This window comes from Mytilus edulis, chromosome 13 (assembly GCF_963676685.1).
Source record: "Mytilus edulis chromosome 13, xbMytEdul2.2, whole genome shotgun sequence".
Taxonomy (NCBI): domain Eukaryota; kingdom Metazoa; phylum Mollusca; class Bivalvia; order Mytilida; family Mytilidae; genus Mytilus; species Mytilus edulis.
Window position 1 is genome coordinate 24446178 of NC_092356.1, and position 24150 is coordinate 24470327.

Sequence of the window (24150 nt, forward strand, 5' to 3'; positions counted from 1 at the left end):
TGTCTGTACAGAGAAGGGATTTCGGAGTACTGCATGGGGGATTATGCATGTACTAATAGTACATGCGTTAGTACAATCTTTTTGTAACATCATGGTATCTATATATACTGGTAAACGTCATTGTTATTCCATCATTAAATCGTTTATTTGAATAGACGTCTTTTTTGAATTTCAAATTGAAATCTGACATTTTTGTTGGAAAAGTTTTTGGTTTAACTCAATCAATAGTGCTTAACCATGTTGCCTTTTTTTCTTTTAATAATTTTGGCAGGTAGACGCTCGCGAGGGTAAAAAAGCAATATTCAAAATGGCAACTACCATGATGGTATTTGAGGCAAATCTATACAATGCAACTAATTTTTTTAAGGTGGTACCCAAGTTACCACACACACTAAAATGAGTTCAGCTCTTCTAAATATTTTGACTAAACATTTACCCTGACCCTTTGACAAAAATAAAAAAAATTCAAAACAATTTGAACCAATCACTTTATCAGAAAAATGTCATTCATTATATAGCAGTTTGACAAACACTAATTTTGATCATTGAAAAGTTCAATTGATTTTTTACAAAGTTATCTCCCTGTAATGTTAGGTACCACCTTAATTAAGGAACACCAATACTGTAACATACCTCAATATTATCTCGAGGCCTTAAGGCCAAGAACCCACCAGTATGCGAAGTACCAATTGTTTCTCTTTTCTGAATTTCTTTGGAAAGAAATTTGGCTCTTTCTGTCTTCTCCCATTTTTCTTGAAACACATCAATGGCATATTTGTCATCTGTAATAACCAAAAAAATTTGATTAATATTTAAATGTCAGTGTATTCTTGAAAAATTGACTAATAAACCATAGAATGCATGGCCACTGTCGTGCTAATCAAAACACTACAGTGAGTATAAACATCTAATTAATAAATGCATGTTTTCTACTGATTTTTTTCATCCCGGCTCAACTTGAAAACAAGTCCAATGACTCCTCTTTTTAACTAGAGGCTCTAAAAAACCTGTGTCGCTCACCTTAGTCTTTGTGCATATAAAACTAATGACACATAGATGTTTTTTGACAAAATAGTGTTTTGGTGATGGTGATGTGTTTTTAGAACTTACTTTACTGAACATTCTTGCTGCTTACAATCTATCTATAATGAAAATGGCACAGTAGTTACAGTGGAAAATGAATTGTAAAAATTTACAAAATTGATGAAAATTGTTAAAGATTTACTATAAAGGGCAATAACTCCTTTAGTAGTCAATTAACCATTTTGTTCAAGTTGACTTATTTGTAGATCTTATTTTGCTGAACATGATTGCTGTTTACAGTTTATCTATCTTGAATATAATTCAAGATAATAACCAAAAGCTGCTAAGTTTTCTCAAATTACAAATTCAGGGGCAGCAACCAAACAACCGGTTGTCTGAATGGTCTGAAAATATCAGGGCAGATAGAATTTAACCTAATGAACAATCTTATGTAGTTAGATTTGCCCTAACTGCTTTGGTTTCAGCGATATGAGCCAAAAACTGCATTTTCCCACAAGAGGCCAAAATGACACAGACATTCACAACTATAGGTACAGTCTCTAACAATGAGCAAAGCCCATGACGCAGTGTCACCTATAAAAGGCCCCAAATGACAAACGAGAAAACTAACAGCCTTATTTATGTAAAATATGAAGGAAAAACAAATATGTAACACATAGAATAACGACAACCACTGAATTATAGGCTCCTGACTTGGGACAGCTAGGCAAATACTTGTATAATGTGGCGGGGTTAGCCATGTTCGCAGGATCCCCCGTAACCTAGGACAGTGGTATAACAGTACAACACTAAGAACGAACTATAAAAATCAGTTGAAAAATGCTTAACTCACCAGATGGAAAACAAAAATGTGTCCAAAGTACTATCACTTTCCATTTCAATGGATCATGAAATTGGGTAAAAAAATCTAATTTTGGCAATTAAAAAGATCATACATGTACCATAGGGAACATGTGTACTTAGTTTGGAGGTGGTTGGACCTCATCTTCATCAACAACTACCTTGACCAAAAACTTTAACCTGAAGCGGGACATACGGACGAACGTACGCACATACCAGAAAACATAATGCCCCTCTATTATCATAGGTGGGGCATAAAAATACAAGTGGACGTGGCTGGGAACTTGAACATCCCAACAACAAAAAGACACTAGGAAATTAATTAATTGGTAATTCAATGCATTATTTCAACTGGTTTAACAGATTTTTTTTCAACTTTACTAAGTAAGGGGAGATGAAATTAATTAAAATAGGAATGTATCCATGGTATATATGGCATTTTTTTCAAATTACAAAGAGACATATAACGTGAGACAGTGGAAGTGGGTCTCGTCCAAATTCAAACTTAATCAGTGTTTGAAAGTATTATATATAAGCATTATGTAATTAGACCAAAGACCATGGTGACCCAAACTTTGCATTATAATTCTTTTTAAAGCATATGTATTACATTGTTTACTACTCAGTGGCGGATCATGGGGGGGGGGGTGTTCCGGGGGTTTGAACCCCCCTTGTCTTGGCCGATCAATGCATTTGAATGGGAGCATATAGTTGGAATCCCCTTTACTCTGTGTTATATAGTTGGAACCCCCCCCCCCTTTTACTCTGTGTTGGGAACCCCCCTTTTTAAAATGGCTGGATCCGTCACTGCTACTTACCATTAAGACACAATATTTCACCAAATAGTTTCTTTCTTCCATATTTCACATTCAAAGTTGTTGAGACAGTGGGCTCTTTATCAGTGATAAGATGTCGTCTTTCAATGACTGAGGTGTAACCGTCAAGATCAAACAAAACCAGTGCAAACTTTGTCATCCTGGATAAGAAAAATCATTGTATTTTAATATTGGCAAGAGAATATCAAAGCACTAATACACGGAATAAATGATGGGATAAATAGGAAAATGTTATATTGTTGTCCAATCTTATTTGTACCTATTTTAAAAATTCTGTTTGTTCACCTAGAGAGCTAGTTTTTTTATCCAAACTAATAATTCACTACTATAATAACCAACCATTTATTCTCGTGGTCAGAGGAGGAAGAACTTATTATTTATAACAATATGTCTGGCTTCAGACCCAGACGATCTACTATAGATGCAATAGTTGTACTACATGGAATTATTACTTAAAAATATACATGTAATACTCTTCAACAAAAGAAATCAAAGTCCTGGATAGCACCTCTGGAAAGTTTACAACTGTAGCTGGGTATTATTCCAAAAAGGTTATAGACGTGTATTATTTCAAATATATATTTCATCACAGCTTTGATGTTTTAAACTAAACCATTGTCTCGTCAGTAATTATCAAGTATCACTTTTTTTTTCATGTTTATCATAAAAAGTTGTTTTTTTTTTTTTTGTTCTATTGCAACCTAAAACTGTAGATCTAAAATAATGAAATATACAGAAAGCTCTGTTAATTTCTTTAAGTACCCATGCCATGTCAACTTCAAGGGCCTGTGAATTAATATGTTTCTATTGGTCCTTCATATTTGTTTTTAGTAAAATGTTTTGTAACTGATTACCAAGTAAGTTTTCTTTTTTTTTATTGTTCCACAAGTTTCATATCGGGGTTTTATAGCTTTCTACACGTATATGGTACAAATATTTCTTATTATTGACGACATTATGGTGGCCTTTAGTTATTAATACATATGGCCATTCCTGTTAATCTCTGCTAATGGGGGATGGATGGTCCTTTTTGAGGGATGTAAAATTTATACATATGGAGGGTGATATTTTTTTTCCATCTGACATGTACAATTATACGCCAAAAACTTCTGAGAGTCTTGCAGCAATAGGTAATTTTCCCATGAAAGCCCATCCGCCTAGTATGAACAGACACTCTACATCTTATGTGTCTAAATTTTTAGATCTGATAGGTAGTTTTTCATGATGTTTTTTCTGATACCTATAAAAAAAATCTCCCCATCCATCCCCACCTGTCAGAGATTAACTGGAATGGCCCATTTCCCTCCTTTGAACTCTTTTGGATAGCATTGGTTCTTTGCAAAAAATACCTCATCTTTTTTGATAAATAAGACAGTTACGGTAACTTAAATCAATACAACTGTAATGAAAGTAAATTTATATTAAAGGCTTTGATAAAAAATAAAATAGGGAACGTGTCCATTGAACACAAATGATGCCCCCGCTAGCATTAACGTTACAAAGGGTCACAACTCAAGAACTGTAAATTAAATGTGACACTACCAACATTTGTAATTGATCTGAGTTATGGGGTCATAAGCATTGTGTATACATTTTAATTACACAGTATTGCGCAAAAGATTTGTAAGATCTTGATGTACGGTATAGTCTTCTCATGTTTTAAATAGAAATTAATTGGTGTAAACACTGTTTTCTGTGGGGATCCTGCGTATGTTGCATTTTAAACTGTACACGTGTACTTACTTTGTGTTGTCAATGTTCTTAAATGAACAATATTGGATTTCTCACTATTATAAACATTGTTAGGTATAATGTTATGTGAAATCACCAGGTTTACATCCCAGCTCCTTTGTTCTAACAGGGGTGATCTGAGCCGGATCACCCCTGCCAGATCACCCTAGTTTGAGTTTCTTTGTTATGCATGCTTTCCTTTGTTCTGTAACATTTTGGCGGGAATGTCAAATCCACTATAAAACTTATAATTAATTTTTCGGAAAAGACTATCTATCAAAATTCACGTAGAAAAAATCCAGTAGATATGCTGGGATTCGAACTCAAGACCTTTAGCATATCAAGCCACGACACATACCACTACACCAGGACGACTTGATACGAAATAATAGTAATTTGACATACTTAAAGGAAGCAAGATATTTTTATAAGTGGGGCGAGTTGTCAAACCTTTATTCAGTGGGGTTTTAACCTTTTACGTTAATTTGTGAGTTTTCAGACTGATTGTTCAATTTGATTTTACACTTTTTCAAAGTGGGGCAAGTCGGTAAACAAGATTGGGACGATATTTTTATAAAGTGGCGATATAGTGTGGGCCGATTGCCAAGTGGGCCGAGTTGACATTGTTTGATATCTACTCATCGTGTTTGGGGGTCAAAAAGGGTATACATCATATAGTAATATATAAAGTATATTGTTATGGTTGTGTGGCGTTCTAAACTAGATTTTATGAATTGTAAATGGTTTTTCGTCTAATCTAAAACAGCTGGGATGTAAAATAGTTATCCCAGTCGGACTTGGTGTGTCAGTGTTAGATCACCCTCTGGCCTCCGGCCATCGGGGTGATCTTACACTGACACACCGCGTCCTTATGGGATAACTATTAATTACATCCTGCCAGAGGGTGATCTAACACTGACACACCAAGTCCGAATTGGATAACTATTAAGGGAAAAGAGCGCGCAATATTACGTTCCGGAAATAACTGTAACGAATGACTTGTGTTCATCCCGATTCTCACTGGGTCAATACATGTAATCCACGAAAAGTGATTTGATCAGATTTTTTTCCTCGAACAGGTCGAGTTGCCAACAAATATAAAAATTAAACATTATATCTATCATTTATGATAACATAGATAAAAATTAATACCAAAAAAAAAAAAAGTTGAATTCATGAAACTATTGAATTTATAAAGTTTTGATATTGTAATTTTATGTTATGTCTTAAGTCATGATCGAGCAAAGACTTCTACACGGCCGGAATTCGGTATATATATCTTGAAAGCATACTGTAGCTAACGACGGTCAAACATTGCTATCGGATCGTGAATTTAATTAATTGTTATTCTGCTCCAAAATCTGATGAAAATATGCGGTATTTTCAAAACGCGGAATAAATAAATAATTAAAAAACAAACTAATACTGTACAATGAAATTTAGAAAATACGCAGTACTTAATGAGAAAACAAAAAGGAGCAACACTTTGTATTGTCAAAACCTATTATCTTATGTTACAAAAAAAAATTAATACATAATCCCTCGCCTTCACTTTTCAAGCTTCGCCTACAAAATTTGCAAATATATTTTTATAAAAAAAATTAAAATTGCTCGCTTGCCCCAATTTTTGGAGTAAAAAATTTGTAGAACACGAAATTAAAATGGTGTGGCCTAAATAACCTTTTTATGTTCATGTTTGGTAAACATTGTTGTAAATATAGAGAAACTGAAACCAGAAAAGAAATATACAGCAAAACAAAATCTAATATTAAGTAAAATTTAATGTTAATGAAAATCCAGATAATATATATATAGCCTTTAAATCATAATTTTACCAATGTATACCGAAAACTGTTGTTTAAAATAGCGAAACTAATCATAATAAAAGTTGGTATACGTCAATCATGAAGGGATTTCAGAAATCTTTGTATTGAATTCCTGAGAAAATCGTGACAAAAAATTTCAACTTGATTATAGTGTGTAAAATGATACAAGACTTAGTGTTCAACAAACCGACAGTTGTTGAGTGATAAATCTAAAATCCCATCACAATGTATTAATTACTGACTTATATAAACCAGTGGCAAATTCGGGGGTCCGGGGGTTGGAACCCCCTTTTGCGGCGATTTATGCATTTGAATGGTGACATGTAGTGGGAACCCCCACGCCCCAGGGCATATAAACGTTGAAAATATGCCGCACAGCCCTATATTTTGACCTTGCATATGAACTTTCAATTCTGAAATCAATTCTAGGATAAGATTATTTTCAAAACTTCACAGTAAAAATGGTACAGTTTTAGCCGTAAAAGGAGTTCCTATGGGAAATTGTATTGTCGATATTTACAGAACTGCAACCTATACAGCTAGTTTGGATTGTTATAAAATCTATAAAACGAGTCTGGCATTAATATAAATTGGAATAATTAGACCGTCATTGTGGTTACATAAATGATTAGTTTCCGTGTTGTTTCTCATTTATCATGTTTATTATTTAAAACTGTGGATGTAAATGTCCTTTGGTTTTGTGGGTCTTTGTTTACTCCTTGGTTTTGATTGTTATTGTCGTCCTGTATTATTTAATTCTGGTGAAAATTGTTAAACTACGTCGAAGTCTTTTTGATGATACGTAACCAATCTTGTTGTCTCAAGTTTCTGATAACAGTTCTGAGTCATAAATATCAAGATTTAAACAAGTTGCTTTCTTTAAAAAAGAAAAGCAATACATGAACCTATGACTGCTGACTGCCGGGTCACCAAAATATTGTTGCTGAATTTGTGTTTATTTTATTTATTACTTTGGAATGTACATAATTTTTCCGATTATAACCCTTTGGCTGATTTCTACTAACCGGATGACTTATGCAAATTGCACAATTTAACTATCGCAATTTAAATTTATGCAGTTTTGCTTTATAATCTCGAATTCTGGATGCATTTATTTTAACTATCATATCTTTATATTTTGTTTCCTACATGAATGCCTATATGTTCTCAACTCGTATTTGAAGCTGTTTTTATTCATGGTAGATGTTGTATGCGGTGAAACCTGTGGCATGCAATTGATTTAGAACTCTTATGAAGAGACTTATTTTGGTCTCATAAAACATCTTAAATTTTAAGGTTTCCTGATTTTACAGGGAAACTTAGTTTTGCTGAAGAATTTATTAATTCGGAAGTTTATGAATACCTGTACACACTTTTAAAATAACCAATTTATATAAAAAAGGTATGTAGATATAAAAAGATATCAGAATTAAAATGATGTACGCCAGACACGAGTTAAGTCTACAAAAAAAGAATCAGTGATGCTCGAAGGAAAAAAGTTAAAAGGCGGCTAAATACATTAAAAAGTTAAGGAATCTATTCCTTGGGTAGACAATCCTTAGCTTTTCGAAAAGGTCAAAGTTTATAATAGAACAGTGACTCAAAAAAGAAACAAAAGAGAAACAACTCGAGGTTAGAATACCGTTAGTAATGATGACCGTGCTTGAAAGTCACATGTGAAGCTCTTTCTACTGTGTCCTGGATTTATAGATAACAAAAACGAAAAATGTGATCTATAATGTGAATGAATCAAGACGTGAAGGATAGTTGGTCAACACAGTGAATACAATTTTCAAAACAGTACCATAGTACAAATATGTAGATGCTATAAGGTTAAACTATTAAAACAAACAAACAAAAATTGAATCAAAATTTTATAATAAACTAACGTTCCTGTTAGTATTTTTTTTTTTTTTCAAATTCTTTTGAATATATATAATATCAATAAACAAGAACGTCAAGTATTTACGGCTGGACATTTTATTTATCGAATGAATCTATTTTTAAATTCTAACATTCCACTTTGTGAATATATTACTATACAAAATATAAGCAAAGACTTCTAAATCCATACTAAAACAGTATAAAATAATCAACATTAATATAATTGTAATTAAATTTTGTTGTGATTATTGTAAATCATTTTACGGTTGTTGTGAGCTGCAAGGATTTAAAATCATGCTTTATGATTAGAAAACACACAAGTATTTTTATTCACGACCGTTTAAAATTTAAATATTGAATAAATTGCCTTACTTTCCGTTTTATGGATATATTACAATACAAAAAAAAAAAATAATAATTACTCATAAAAGTTAAATACTAAAATGGTATGAAATAATTAACGTAGAAATATAATAATTATTTTTTATAAACATTTTTTTTTTTTTTTGTAGGATGCAAGAATTTATTTAGATTTAATTTTTATGCTTCCTTTACAAATGAATATTTAAATATACCAAAGCAGAGTATAATGTCATATGAAACACTTATTTCTTAATTGTAATTCTGAAATATTCTGATTTCAATCATTGTTAGTTTCTTCAGAAACATAAATACTGTACATATTTCGTATATATATTTCTTTGATTCCAATTGAATTAAATACTTTTGATAAGAATATTATCTTTCTGTTTTCCGATCTAATATTAATATTTTAACCAGAATGTTCTCTCCCGCTATAAGTCTATGATGAAATACACAGTTTCCGTGGTTAAATCTTCAAACATAATTAGTTTACATGTTATCGAGTCAACAGACAATACCACGTTATAATTGACCCAGATAGTATCATATACACAGTGTACAGCGGTCGTTTTAAAACAAATATAATTGCGTCGTCAAGGGACATCAAGGGACCATATCAAAGACGTAGATAACAACCTGTTAAGACCTGTATAAATGATCGAAAAATTTCGAGACGTTCCGGAAATTTTATTCTGACTTCCGGCCGAGAGGTATCGAGTGGCCCATAGACACATCCAAAACTTGCCAATATATAAGCATGAACCCCTCAGGGGGTTCATGCAAAAAAAAATAGTAGTATCCAATGAATAATTGTACACGTGACAATAATATAGATATTGGAAATAAATTCATCATAGATACAAGGAATGAAATTAAAGAGTGGGATAGCTACAGCTAGTTTGGATTGTTATAAAATCTATAAAATGAGTCTGGCATCAATAGAAATTGTTGGACCATCTTTGTGGTTACATAAATGTATCATTAAATTCCGATGAAATATGTTAAACTATGTCGAAGTCTTTTTGATGATACGCAACCAATCTTGTTGTCTCAAGTTTCTGATAACAGTTCTGAGTCTTAAATATCAAGATTTTAACAAAAGTAGTAGTATCCAACGAATAATTGTACACGTGACAATAAAATAGATAGTGGGAATAAACTCATCATATACTAGTCAACAAAAGAAACGATACACGACTTTGAAATAAAATTTATCAAAAAATGTTACATATAAAACAAAATGATATACACTATTTTAAAAAGCTTTCATTTGCAATGTATGCACATGTGATAATGAAAATCAAAACTTTTCGGAAAGTATCTAAATTCCGTGTAAACGATCATAGGGTGTAAATTAGTTTTGCGGAAAGTTGAATAAAAAATCGACACATAATTTTCTAAGTACTAATTTAAAATAAAATTTCAAATTTGTTTAAAAATATTCAATATGCTAATCAAGTTATGTTCATGTTGTAACTAATGGGTTGAAATATTGTTTTTTTTAAATTTTGGGGAAAAAAAGTGTTTTTTGAAATCTCAAAAATTGCAAAAATGTTTCTTTTATTTTCGTCTCAAATCAATGCTTTAGATATGAAAACAATACACAATAAATTTGGAACCTTTCGGATTAGTTTTAAGATTGTTACCGCTTTTTGAATATCACTTTACACATACTGTCTATACCGTAAATCAGTTGATAATGTATACATTTTAACGATTTCTCGTGGGGCCGAACTTTGCTTAACTAATAAACGAAGAAACTGTATGATTTTTAAAAACAAATTGATGGCAAACACTGTCTTTACCTTTAAATGAGAGGTTGACATCATTAGTTGCAACTTCTGTTTTTAAAATTGTCGTTTTATGTAAATTTTGTAAAAAAAAATCGCGAAAAAACGTCACAAAAGCAAAACAATATTTTTTTTAAACGGATTTATATTTCCATAATGATTAAGTATTACTTCCTTCAATATTTGTCCAATGAACGGAAAACTTTATCTTTAATTTGTAAAAAGTCTTGTATCGTTTCTTTTGTTGACTAGTATATATTGATACCAGGAATAAAATTAATTATTTACGCCAGACGTGCGCTTCGTCCTCACAAGACCCATCAGTGACCATGGTGACGCTCGAATCAAAAATGTTATAAAAGGCCAAATAAAGTACGAAGTTGACGAGCATTGCGGGTAAAACATTAATCCTAAAAGTTTTGCCAAATACAACTAAGGTGAAACAGCTAATAGCTCTTTAAAGAAATTAGGTAGATACTTCTCAATTCAATAATTTTGCTCCGAGTTTATTACCCGAAGGTTTGAGGGTTCGTTTAATTATAATTACAAGAAAGATATAGAAAGCATTAAAACCATATAATGAGAACACAGACTGCGCATACTTATTATTATATGAGTAAATAAATTCCATGATTTCTCTGGGTTAATTAACTGAATATTTTAGTGTTCGTTTAATTATAAATACAAAGAAAGCTGTAGACAGCTTTGTTACCATGTAATGATATACCCACAATGACTGTATATATCAATACATATAAGTATGTTATTAAATTATCAAAAGTACATTACTAAACAGCATGTGACGGGTTTTTAAATGTATCACAAGTACATTACTAAGACATCATGTAAAAAGAAAAAAATGACTTGTTTATGTTAGCACCACATGAGGTATCAATGTTTGAATGTTATCATAATGTTTGTTCCATTATTCTACTGCATCTTTTGATTTAATGTTTGGTGACAAATCATTTAACTAGTAGCTTACAGGAGTTGGTATGAAACTAGTCATTCAGTCACAGGACTTCAAATATTTCAATCCTATATGGTTTTTTGTGTTCTGATTGAGATTGTGACAAATTGATGACTGCTGTACCTCTATTTTGACAATTTTACCTATTATGGCTGTTTTTTCACAAATCGTTTTAATTTTAACGTAATTCTATGCAAGTGTCATACAAGTGATACGTTTAGCGCTATAAAACCAGGTTCAATCCACCATTTTCTACATTTGAAGATGTCTGCTCCAAGTCAGGAATATGACAGGTGTTGTTCATTCGTTTGATGAGTTTTTTCATTTGATTTTGCCATTTGATTAGGGACTTTCCGTTTTGAATTTTTCTCGGAGTTCAATATTTTTGTTATTTTAGTTTCTGTATTAAGTTCAAATTGAATTACAATTAGTTTAATTGAATTTCATCAGCTTATACTTTGTATGACACATACTGACAGTACGTTACATTTTAAAATCAGATGTTTTCCCAGTAATCAAGGCAATTGACAATTGCATGTTTTTTTTTGTTTTTTTTTTCAAGTCTTATATGAGTAACTTCATCCATTACCCTGTCTTTCAATACACACAATTGATATTTTTCTATAAATATAATATTTATAAATACATACTAATTCTACAATCTGTCGATACCTGATCTTGCCATGGCATTGCACACGGTCATGTTTTTCACTGACTGTTTATGACGTCTTTATACGAAATCCATTGGATGTTGGATGTGTACGGATTGATAATTTAGTCTTAGGTGCATGATTTTTTATCAGTTGTTAGAGTCTTTGAACTAGCTGTCAGTTAACTGCGAGAACTCTCAGATTTGTACCTAGCGTCTTTTTGTTCTTAGGATGTACAAGTACCCGTCCACGTCCACTTGTATTTTTGTCCACCTGACGAGTTAAGCCTTTTTCAACTGATTTTTATAGTTCGTTCTTATGTTGTACTATTATTCCACTGTCCCAGGTTAGGGGAGGCTATGTTTAACCCCATCACATTCTGTATGTATGTGCCTGTTTAACGTCAGCATCCTGTAATTCAGTTGTTGCCATATGTTTATGTTTTACATATTTGTTTTTCCTTCAATTTTTGTACATAAATTAAGCCGGTAGTTTTCTAGTTTGAAATTTTTTAACATTTTTATTTCGGGGCCTTTTATAGCTGACTATGCGCTATAGGCATTGCTCATTGTTGAAGACCGTAGCGGACCTATAATTGTTAACTACTGTGTTATTTTGGTCTCTTGTGGAGAGTTGTCTCATTGACAATTATACCACATCTTCCTTTTTTATCAGTCAATTTAATAGAATGTTTTTTACTGTTGTAATTGGGGGCAGGGCGATACTTGTTGAGCCGTGTGACAGATTCATATTTTTTTTTAATATCAAACACTGCAAATTTTCTTTTTCAAAGAATATTTGAATGTAACCAATTAAAAATCCATTGATTGCATCATTCCCACTTATTTATTAGTCACTGTTTGTTTCCGCAACAAGCAATAACCATATTTGATCAGATTTGTATATGATTAAAAAGGAAATCAAACTTCCCGGTTATTATATGGGTCATTTTCAAAAAATGTAGAATTTTCAGTACACCCATGCTAAAATTTTTATTTTTAATGGGAATTTCAGTTGTAATGGTTTAAATGAAAGCTTGACGGATTTATGATTCAGAACATTAATAATTAACACATCTTACATCTGTTTTGATAAGATTTATCTGTATTTAAGTCCGATTTTGGGGGTATCTGTGTGCGTACAGTGTCAGAAAAACACATTGCAAATGATTTTTTTCCGATTTTCTGATCGCCTTGATATCTGCAAAAGGGACTTATTAAGAATGTTGAATATTACTATAACGATAAATCGTAGCTTCTTTATCATTGTATGTAACATATTATCTACAAACTAAATTCAATCAGCGTACGGGAGGTTCATGTCTATCCTGTTACCGCTACTTCAATCAACCTTTAAATTGTTCTCCGTATGAATATTGAATCAGTCAGTGTTGATTTCAAAAGTGCAAAGTAATCTTTACATTTAAAACGCCACGTTTCTTGAACGACAGTGTAAAGAAAAGAAATTTCAAGACATTTAGTGAAAAAAATTAGAGGGTATTTTTTCATGTCTATGGTGTTACCAACAATTTTGATTAATTACACCAACAGTATGCTTGTAAAAAGTGCAATAACGTGTAGAAAACCAAATTCACAATAGAAACCCATAATCACTTCACCAAAGGGAGTAGTTATTTCACAACAGCAATAAAAAACGAAGAAATTTGTCTATCCTGTTATATTTATCCTGTTACTATGGTTAGTATGGTTACAGTGACAGGATAAACAATTGTAGACAAAAACGTCGTTTAATTTTTTATCTTAACATATAGGTGCAAAACGAATGAAATATTTCGTTGTTTGAACTCATCTGAAGGTTATAACGTCTTAATCTTCCCAATTTAAGCATTTGCAGGTGCAGTACTGATATCGGTAACAGGATAGACAAAAAGGTAACAGGATAGACTTTTATATAGTGATATACCATAAACGTACGTTCTTGTTACCAATGAAACAAAAAGAAAAGTAAACTAACTTATGAGGGATTTACTTGATATTGGGTTTATTTGAAAGGGTGAAAAAATGCCGAACAAAATAAATTCCTATCTAAGACTTGCATTACTGGCGGTAATTTTTACAACCTTTGAAAACCAATTTTTAGAGGCATTTTTCAGTACAACCTGGAAAATTGGCAAATAATCTTTTATTTTACAGAATGAATATATATAGAAGTTTATTCTCTTGAAAACAATCTAATTGGATACGTAAAACAAGCTTAACATTTGATCTAAACCTATTCTTAATAACCCAAAATTTCTTTTGCAAATGGTAACAGGAGAGACAAAATATTGTACCACCGATCAAAAAATGTTTCAAGATATTCTTGTATGACATCATTTAGATTGCATCTTTTAATATGTTGTTTTTAAAGTACTGTTTGTTTTGATTTGCTTATGTAGAGGGTTGTTTGAAAAAGTAACTTTTACTGAATTTTTCAATTTCAAAATTCGACATTTTTTGAAAATGACCCAAATACTATTTCAAATATATACACAAAATATTGTTTCCTCTATGTCTATTACAGACGGAAGTTTACGTGCATTGTTATGTTATGCTATTGCGAAGTTAATATAATATCTTTTCAAATAACAACCATGAAATCTGCACACAGGGTTAAGGGTCGGAGCAAAGTTAAACATTTTTAAATGTCATTCCTACAATTGTTCAACTTCACCAAGGGAATACAAAGCTAATCAATAAAAAAAACCTCAGACAAATCTATGTAAAAAAATAGGTACTTTTCTTTGGTTACATCTTCTGACATCAGACTCGGACTTCTCTTGAACTGAATTTTAATGTGCGTATTATTATGCGTTTACTTTTCTACATTGGCTAGAGGTATAGGGGAAGGGTTGAGATCTCACAAACATGTTTAACGCCGCCGCATTTTTGCGCCTGTCCCAAGTCAGGAGCCTCTGGCCTGTGTTAGTCTTGTATTATTTTAATTTTAGTTTCTTGTGTACAATTTGGAAATTAGTATGGCGTTCATTATCACTGAACTAGTATATATTTATTTAGGGGCCAGTTGAAGGACGCCTCCGGGTGCGGAAATTTCTCGCTACATTGAAGACCTGTTGGTGACCTTCTGCTGTTGTTTTTTTCTATGGTCGGGTTGTTGTCTCTTTGGCACATTCCCCATTTCCATTCTCAATTTTACTCAATGTGATATCAGTATATCTAGCATTTACTGTAATATGTATACCGTAAAGTGAGATTACCTTACAAACAGTTCAAATATACGTTTTTATGATCTTTTGAGAGGGCCTACCCGCATTGGTATTTCAAATTAGTGTTAGTTTCTGTGATATGCAAATACATGATAGTGAATGGTTTGTTGGGTTTATTCAATTGTTATTTCGGCTTATTCACTCACAGGGTGAATAAAGATGTTAACGTTCATTTTGTAGCTAAGAGACCACGTTTTAACCTCAATAAATTACCTTAAATAACATTTATTACGTGTAATTATAATCAAATGAATTGAATTGTATCCAATTTAAAAGTTCCTTAAATAATTATATCTACTATAAGTTATGCATACCTGAGACAGCAGAACAAGTGTATATACATGTATAAACTACACTTGTATAAGTATTTTAGACTACAATGCACATTGTGATTCCAAACATATATCGGTTTACTGCAAGCGCATAGTTTGAACACGACTTGATTCGGAAAATCTTTAGATTAAAGCATTGAAAAAGACTCTTTCATCTATTGTTCAGTCTGTTCCTGATCAATATAATGTTCGTATGTGTAGCAACTGAACATATCTGGTTCAAAATACTAAGATAAAAAGGATACTACCACCCGTTGCACATGAAGGTTATACTGTACTTGCATTATTTGAGATTCCCGTGAGAAACATATGAAATTGATAGGTGTGTGTCACGTTGGCAAACATGCCACGTCTGCTCAATAGCATGTGAACAGTTGAAACACGATGAGCATCTCTCATACACGGAAAAAACAGCATTTTGTTTCATTTGAAGTCGTTTTATTTTGTTGAATCTAGTATATATACCAGAAAGTATGTAACCGGTTTTACATAGTGCGTACAACATGTGATATGGAATCACTTTCAATAAAAACGATAAAATCAAAACAGTCTAAAGACAAACATCCAATTGTTATCGAGCATCAAAACGAGACAAAAATGTTAACTAAATACAACTCGAAAAGTCAAGAATCATCTTTAAATGTTAATAATTATTTTACATGTATCTTAAATAGATTTAATATAATCAAAATATAAATGATATGGAGTATTCTTGTGAAAAATAATCACAGCACGAACTACAAAATAGTCTTAATGTTACATTCATCTGTACTACGAAGGCTATATTAACTTCATTAACGCCTGCAATTATCAAGCATCGGAATTTATCAGGAGCAATAATACACATCGGAAAGAGCACGTATAATAACACCGGATTCGGTCACGTTTCTATTGTATATATACTTTGTTTGTTTATTTTTGTCAAAGAATTCGGGTGTTTTAAATGTTTGAGATGTTTGATGTGGTGTATACTACTTTGTTTTTTGGTTTTTGGTGAACTATTTTATCCTTTTATGTTTTATTCATGCCCTTGCAAGTTGGATTGATGGATAGATTATGATGAGAATCCATAATTTTCTAGTCTTTCAAACTCCAAAAAAATCAGACACAAAACAGTTATAGTTGGGCATCCACGAAACACTTATATACTAGTCCGCATCCGTTTCTGACTATTTTATTTTTATTCTATTTTTCCAAGACACGTCTTAATCAGTTTTCAAAATCAATTACGTCAAAAGTACATATGTCATATATATATATATATATATATATATATATATATATATATATATATATATATATATATATATATATATATATATATATATATATATAAAAGAGAATTGTTATTCTATTGCTTCTCTGATCTTGTCCCAAAACACAACATTGCCTTGTTCATCATTTGGGTATTCAATATAGGACTGTTTCTGGACAAGTTCTAACATCACCAAAGACAAATCTTGTGCTGGAATCTGCTCATAGAACACTAAAAATAATATATTTTGTCCATTTCTATGATAAATATTTTCCATCCTAGCCATATTGAATTCAAAATTACAATAATATGAATCTAAAAATGATCTTGTCATTATACAAATCGTTTTCTTACTGTCATGAATGGCACTTGTAATATTCACCGTAATGTCCTCTCCCGGTATAAAGTCTCTCTGATGAATACAAAGCTTTAGGTTTCTTTTCACTTCAAGATTTGGAAGGCACTCTTTAATTATAAAATCCTTTTCTTTGTCAGAATACGATATAAAGGCATCATATGTGTACATGCCTTCCGTATCCAGGGGTCTATATCGATAGTATTTGCTCTTTGTCATATAATACATATAACGAAGCTTCCAACGATATCGATAAAGTACTCCAGCAACAACGGTGACAATGGCCAAACACAAAACCAGCGATATACAAATTACTAAAATCGTGTAGTCTCTGCATCCTTTGATAATTTGTTCAGCATTTTGAACAAAATTTCTATTTAGCACTTTTCCGCTATCGAGTTTACATTTGTAACGATGAATGTTATGAAAAACAGTGGCATGCTTAATCATCCAACTGAGAAAATCTTTCTCTTTGCATATGCATTGGAGAATGTTATTTGATAAATCTACTTTGAATTTTGACTTCATTGTGATATCGGTAATTGCCTCCTTTGCTTGCATGTTCGATATGCTTGTTATATTATTGTTTGATAAATCAAGCATTTCAAGCTTCGTTAATTGAGAAATGTCAAAAGCAATGTCTGATAAGAAGTTGTTACTTAAATTAACAATTCTTAATTTTAGTTGGTTATTAAACACTGACCATTTTAGATCATGAATTTCATTAAAAGACAGATCCACTGATTCAAGTAAGTAGCTTGTGTCGTTTTCGATCATTGGGGCATATGACTCAGATGCCAAAAATTTACCTAGATAATTATGCTGAATATCAATTTGTTTTAAACTCGGCATATCAAAACGACAGTCTATAAGTTTATTTTTAGAAAAATCCAAATATTGAAGCGTGTCTGGAAGTCTTTCTATGTGTTCACCTTCGGGTGTGGCATTAAAAAACCAATTTTCGTTAATATATAATTCACGTATTTTGGTGGAACTTAAATAATAGAAAAACAGCTTCGGTAAAATCATTTGGTATGGAAATGTGTTTGTTAATATCAGTGTTTCTAAAAGTCGCATTTCCCCTGTATCTTTAACCAAGTTTGAAAACCCTACGAAGTCCATCTCATTGTTTGATAAATTTAGAATTTTCATTCTGAACAAACTTTGCAGTGCAGACGGATTATAAATTCTAATCGAACATCTCGAAATTTGCAAATGCTCCAAATAAGGTACATTTACGAATGTTGTTTTGTCAATTTCAGTCAATAAGCAATATCCAAGGAATATCTTTGTCAAATTCTGCAACCGAGAATAGCCTTCACCAAACGATAGAACCCGTCTAACAAAAAAAGCATCAACATAAAAACTCTCTAAGGTTAAAATATCAGATATGAGATCGTCAGGAAAGGTATGTTCATGTAGCATACTATTGCGTTTGACATTGAGAGATTGAAGACGGACTAATGGTCTAAAGATGTGTGTTGGAAATACAGCATGATCATATCGCAATTGATTGTTTTGCAGTATTAATTGTTTCAAAGAGTGAAGATCAATGAAAGCATATGGTTCTAAAGTGTTAAGATTATTCCAAGACAAATCGAGTGTAACTAGCTGAGAAAGATTTTTAAAAGTTCCATTTCGGATTCTTAGAATAATATTATGAGATACATTGAATGTGTACACATTTGTCGGAACAGCTGGAACTGACATTTTCCCACTATTTGAGCAATCAACATTTAAGCGATCCTTCCTAAGCACGCATCGGCATTGCTTATCAAAATCACAATTGTTTGAATTAACCAAATCGTCTCGTCCGAACTGAATAATTGCCAACACATGTATCCACTTGATAATCGCCATTAAACCAAAAACACTGAAATCAGAAACACGGTTATTCATGTTTAGGTTTATACAAATATAAATATAATGTTGTCGGTTAGCTAATACTTGCACCGAATTGATCAAATTAAGTTCCCCTATCTAAATTAAGATGAACCGGCGGCATTTGCAGTTTTGTTCTTTCAATTATCTGCTTTATAAATGTCAAATATGATTTTACAACAGTGTACACTTTAGAGTTATTACGAAGTTAATTTTTAAAACTTCTATATATTATCGAATTAAATCAAAGCCAAATTTTTAATTTATAACTAGCATACAATTTCTTGATTAACAATTATAAATAATACATTATAGTAATTTATTTGTTTGGTGAAATTTCAACGAAAATACAACAACAAACCTACCGCATAAAAATTAACGTTCACAGCCACAAACTTCCTCACTGTGTGCATTTAGTGAGACAAACAAGTAATATATAGAGTTATTATAATAAGGAAATATTTGAACTTTAATTACAGAAAAATACCAAGCAATCGAAATCAATTTATACAGTACAATAACAATATTTTCAAACGTTATATTATTCATATGTTTATATATATATCACAATTACGGAATGAATTGATACAGGAATAGATTACCTTATATGTATTTGGCAAAACATTTACGAATATTTGGTTGCAAATGCTCTTCAACTTCGTACTTTATTAGGCCTTCTTAACATTTTTGGATTCAAGCGTCACTGATAAGTCATTTGTAGACAACACGCGCGTCTGGCGCGATTACTTAATTTCAATCATGGTATTTAAGATGAGTTTATTTGCATCTTATAAACGATAATTGGTATGTTAAGAAACAAATATTCTACAGGACGCAAACTTCCAATTGAATAAATTAGTAGGAAGTTACGAAATAATACAGACTGATCCTTCCATAACTGACCAACTTGCATTTGTACACATATATATTAAGGGGGTACCCAACACTATACCCCAAAAAAATCCTGTCGTTTGATTTTTCTTATTTTTTTTTTTCATTGATAAACTAAGCCAACCTAAACATCTTGTAAACAATTTAAAAGATTTGAACCATAGGTTTAAAAGATTTGGCAACTCAAATATGGCATCTTTTACACACTAGTATCGACCAAAATTTGAAGTTTCTGAAATATGGGTATAGGGTTGAATTTGTTAAAATTGATAAAATTTAATCCTAAATTGACAATAGCATAGCTAATAATGATAGCTGAGGTCAATATTAGTTCACTGATACCCCTTTCTTGTAAGTTTTGTATTCCGGATTTAAAATTTTGCCAGAACTTTAATAGAATCAGCCCCGAAAGGTGAATGCTGTTCTTCTAGTATTTGAAGAGGATTTTTTTTTTTTTGAAAAAAATGTGTCGTTTAATTTTTTCATAAAACTAAGCATTTGGAGTGCTATACTAGTCGGTTGTTCTTGCAAATTTAAAAAAAAAATAGCCGTTAGATTTTTTGGTATTTAAGTTTAAATTACGTCCCACCCTCAAATTGGTTCATTAAATAAGAGCAAAATCTATTCAAAAAGTATATAATGGCCATATTTTTGTTCGTAAATATGAACTAGGCCTTAGCTATTTGGCATGTGGATGTATCATCACAGGGTTATGAATTCATATTTATTTGAAAAAAATCATATTACACAAGCTTTTATCGACCATACAACAATATAGACACATTTTTGACATGTCACCCCATTCAATGCACACGGAATACATAATGGACATGTATTCACATAAAATTGTTTGAAAAGGGAATCGTTTCTATTGAAGCGCAGTGTACGTATTTAACTACTCAACAGACAGCAAAGTGAAAACTTCCTAGGAATCAAACAGTAGGAGGAGTTATGCCAAATAACTATATACCAATAATGGGACGGACGGAAGGACTGACGGACAGGGGTAAAACAATACCCCCCCCCCCCCCTCGACTGTCAGTTGCAAGGGCAAAAAAAGGATGTAGAATGATTTTTGATTTGTGATACGAGTTGTTGAAATTAAAAGCATGACACGCCAAAAATACACATGATACACAGGGAAAAGCTTTAAAGTTGGCAGATCACGATATTCAATTTATTGATCTTTTGGCCAGATTCAAAAATATACAATTCAAAACTTAACGACACAACCATTGGTGCAAAGAACCACGGCTCATGAGAGATGAAATAGAGCTGACTGTGAAAAAATCCTTATACTGTTAAATCAAGTTCGTTAAACATAGAATTTTTTTAGTTATTTCTGCAGAGGTTCTGAAAAATAGATACAATTGGTTTTTAGTTAAAAGCACGGCAGTTACAAGTTTCACATTATTTTGGGGGCCCTTATTATTATAAAGAATGATTATTCTATTCAGTAATAATCTTGAATTGAGACTTGAGAAGAAACGTTTTCACTTGTCACTTGCGATAACACCACACTTTCTGTTTTATATTTATTTCAAAATTGCATTTGATAAAAAAAATTAGGAAAGATACACAAGTTAACATGACAAAAGCACAACAAAAGAAAATAACAAATTTTGCTATCCCTTCGAAATTTAAATTTGATAAAGCGAAAATGACATGTTCTATTTATATCATACATGTCATGCATGTGTAGTTACAGTTTCAACTATAATTCTAAATATAGACTTTACTTTCCTTAAAATTGCGGACGGAATAGAAGACACCCGTTAATTTTGTACACCTGTCAGGATAAAGGTTGGAAAAAGATGCTAGAAAGATATATATTTTTTTTTTTCTCATTCAGATGAATTAAGAAAGCAAAAATATGTGTAGTGTTTTTTTGGACTGAATCGGACGTTTTTTTTTCTTCTTTTTGCCTTGTTCCGTGACATGTAAATGATGCACTGGTGATTGATTATCCCTCTGGGTATCTTTTTACATGAATATAAATCATGCAATGAAATATTCAATTGCACTTAAAAAATATGACAGCAATTATAAAATTATAAATTATTCGTAATTTTTTTTACATTACTACATATATTACTAAGGCCATAGTGTATTTCATTAAAAATTAAACTACATGTTTCGTTTAAAAAAAAGTATTGTGGAGTCAATTCAGTTTTGATTTAATCAATTTGATAAGAAGATCTACGAACATAAGCTTTGTGTAATTGTCCAGGGATTCTTATTTATTTGGTTAAAATTTTATTGTCGGAGGGAGAGAGGGTGTAGGAGGGGTCGTGATCCCGAAATCCCGACTTAAAAACAAGAAATCCCGAGGTCCCGAATTTAAATAAATTCGAAATTCGAAAAAAGAATTTCCGGATCTGGAAAGGGTCAATCCCTAAATCCCGACCTTAAAATACCTCGACCCAGGAGTCCCGATAAAGGTCCTATCACCCTCATTTGAGGAGGGGGGCTTGGATGAAATTTGAAAAACAAAGGCAGGATCAGGAATTTGGCATAACAAGCAGGATGCCAATTTATGAAAACAATTTCAGTAAACTAATGAAAATTGCAGGTCCGTAAAGAATGAAAAATAAAAAATGGAGGACAATAATGATGATTACAACTATAAAAAAAAAATGCAGGACAACATTTTAAATCCTAGTCCTCCCCCCCCCCTAAAATCAAATGGTAGAACCCTTAGACTTCTGACTTTTCGTACTTTATTTCATTTTATTTAAGACCTAGGCATTGCCAAGTAAAAAACGATAACAGTTATGGTCCTTTCTCTTTCTGTTTCTCTCCTTTTCTAACGTCCTGGTTTTCTTTTGGTAAATTTATTTCACTTTGAAATTTACCTATTATGTCTCATTGAAGATTCATTTATGGAATATGTAACTTTAAATGAATTAAAAGATTAAACGAATAACAAAGGGTGTACAGCAATAATGTTAACATTCTGATCACGATCTTTTAAAAGCGTGCATATTGCACATAATTTTAAAACGTAGCAATGAATCAGACTATGAGTAAGAGTTATCTTTTCTTAGGTGTTCTGTACCCCCTTAAGCAAAATTTATACACACGCATCTCAAAACTAACGGGAATAGATGTCCTACAATTTCACGTCTAGTGTTTTTAGTGTATAATTGTTCTAATAAATCGATTTATAGATGATTTTAAAGCTAGCGTTGCTTTGATTTATTTATTTGTAATGTTCTTAATTACTTGTTTTGTAACGTAATTTGCAAATTGACAAAACTGAACAGTGCCGCATAAAAATAAACATTTATGTCATTTTGAGTTACATGTAACTAACTATTTTATATTAGTTTCCCTATATTGATAAACAGTATGATTTTCCTTTTCGCAAATGTCATGGTTGCGAAATGAAATTGTACGACTGGCCACTAGGCAAGTTCAATCTTATTTGAAGAGGTTCGTTTCGAACCGATTCGATATGTATTGATTGATAGTCTTTAAACGCGAGTAGGTATATTTCTCTTATAAAAACATCGACGTAATCGTGTCGTCGGTCATACGAGTTACCAATATTTGTAACGATGACGTTGTTTTCGAGTTCCAAGCCTACGACAACAGTAATCGAAACAATAGTTGTAGTTGAAACCGCAATTATTAGTATTTTGTATGATCGAAGGGTACTATACAAATGTCTTATAAATTATTGCAATCTATATTTATAAACATTTTTAAGTACTGGTATGCTTTGAGTGAGTATGCATATATTTTAAATCTACATGAATAAAATCACAATGTGGTTTCAGTAAAAGTCCGAAAAGTACCGAGTCATCACGTATGATTGAATCATGTTCTTCTTACTTGGGATAAGCACATACAGAGTTTTAAGAAGTCTAGCATGTTTGCTCGCGCAAATCCCTCTGTCGAATCTGCGTAATTGGTGAAACAGTACATCGAAAGTGTAACCCTTATGAAATTTAAAATGTTGCTGCAGCATTGCCGCAGCGTTGCGGCTTTAAAGCTGCAACCTAATCAGGTTGCCAGAGGATTGTTGCCGGAGTAGTGCCGAATGATGCTTCTAGAGGCATTGTTCTGGCATCATTGCGACACTTATTCCTTTCAAAATTAATGAGCACCACAATATAGCCAGAAAATTTGATGATGTCATTTTCCTGCGTTTTTAGCTATTCCCTGTACTAAGGTGTTAGAAATCCACCATGTTGCTTGTGATTATAATTGTATTGAAGAATTTGGTGTTCTAGCTGGTTTTTTTGGGAAGATTTGAAGACTTGTAAGTAAA

General features: G+C 31.9%; 1 protein-coding gene and 1 long non-coding RNA gene across 2 annotated transcripts; both read right to left on the minus strand.

Moving 5' to 3' along the window:
- Window positions 1-648: 648 nt before the first annotated feature.
- LOC139501142 (uncharacterized) lies at window positions 649-4550 on the minus strand. The gene is made up of 3 exons (XR_011658470.1): window positions 4464-4550; window positions 2703-2860; window positions 649-782 (listed from the first exon to the last, which is right to left on the minus strand). It is a non-coding gene; the product is annotated as an uncharacterized lncRNA (long non-coding RNA).
- A 12288-nt stretch (window positions 4551-16838) lies between these two features.
- LOC139500200 (toll-like receptor 4) lies at window positions 16839-17273 on the minus strand. Its single transcript, XM_071288939.1, has one exon. It carries the CDS (start codon window positions 17271-17273, stop codon window positions 16839-16841), a length of 435 nt encoding a protein of 144 aa, XP_071145040.1.
- Between the last annotated feature and the right edge of the window lie 6877 nt (window positions 17274-24150).

What these genes read in the sequence shown, in the direction of transcription:
- LOC139500200 (XM_071288939.1), bottom strand. Translation starts at nt 17,273, where the DNA reads ATGTACACATATGATGCCTTTATATCGTATTCTGACAAAGAAAAGGAT.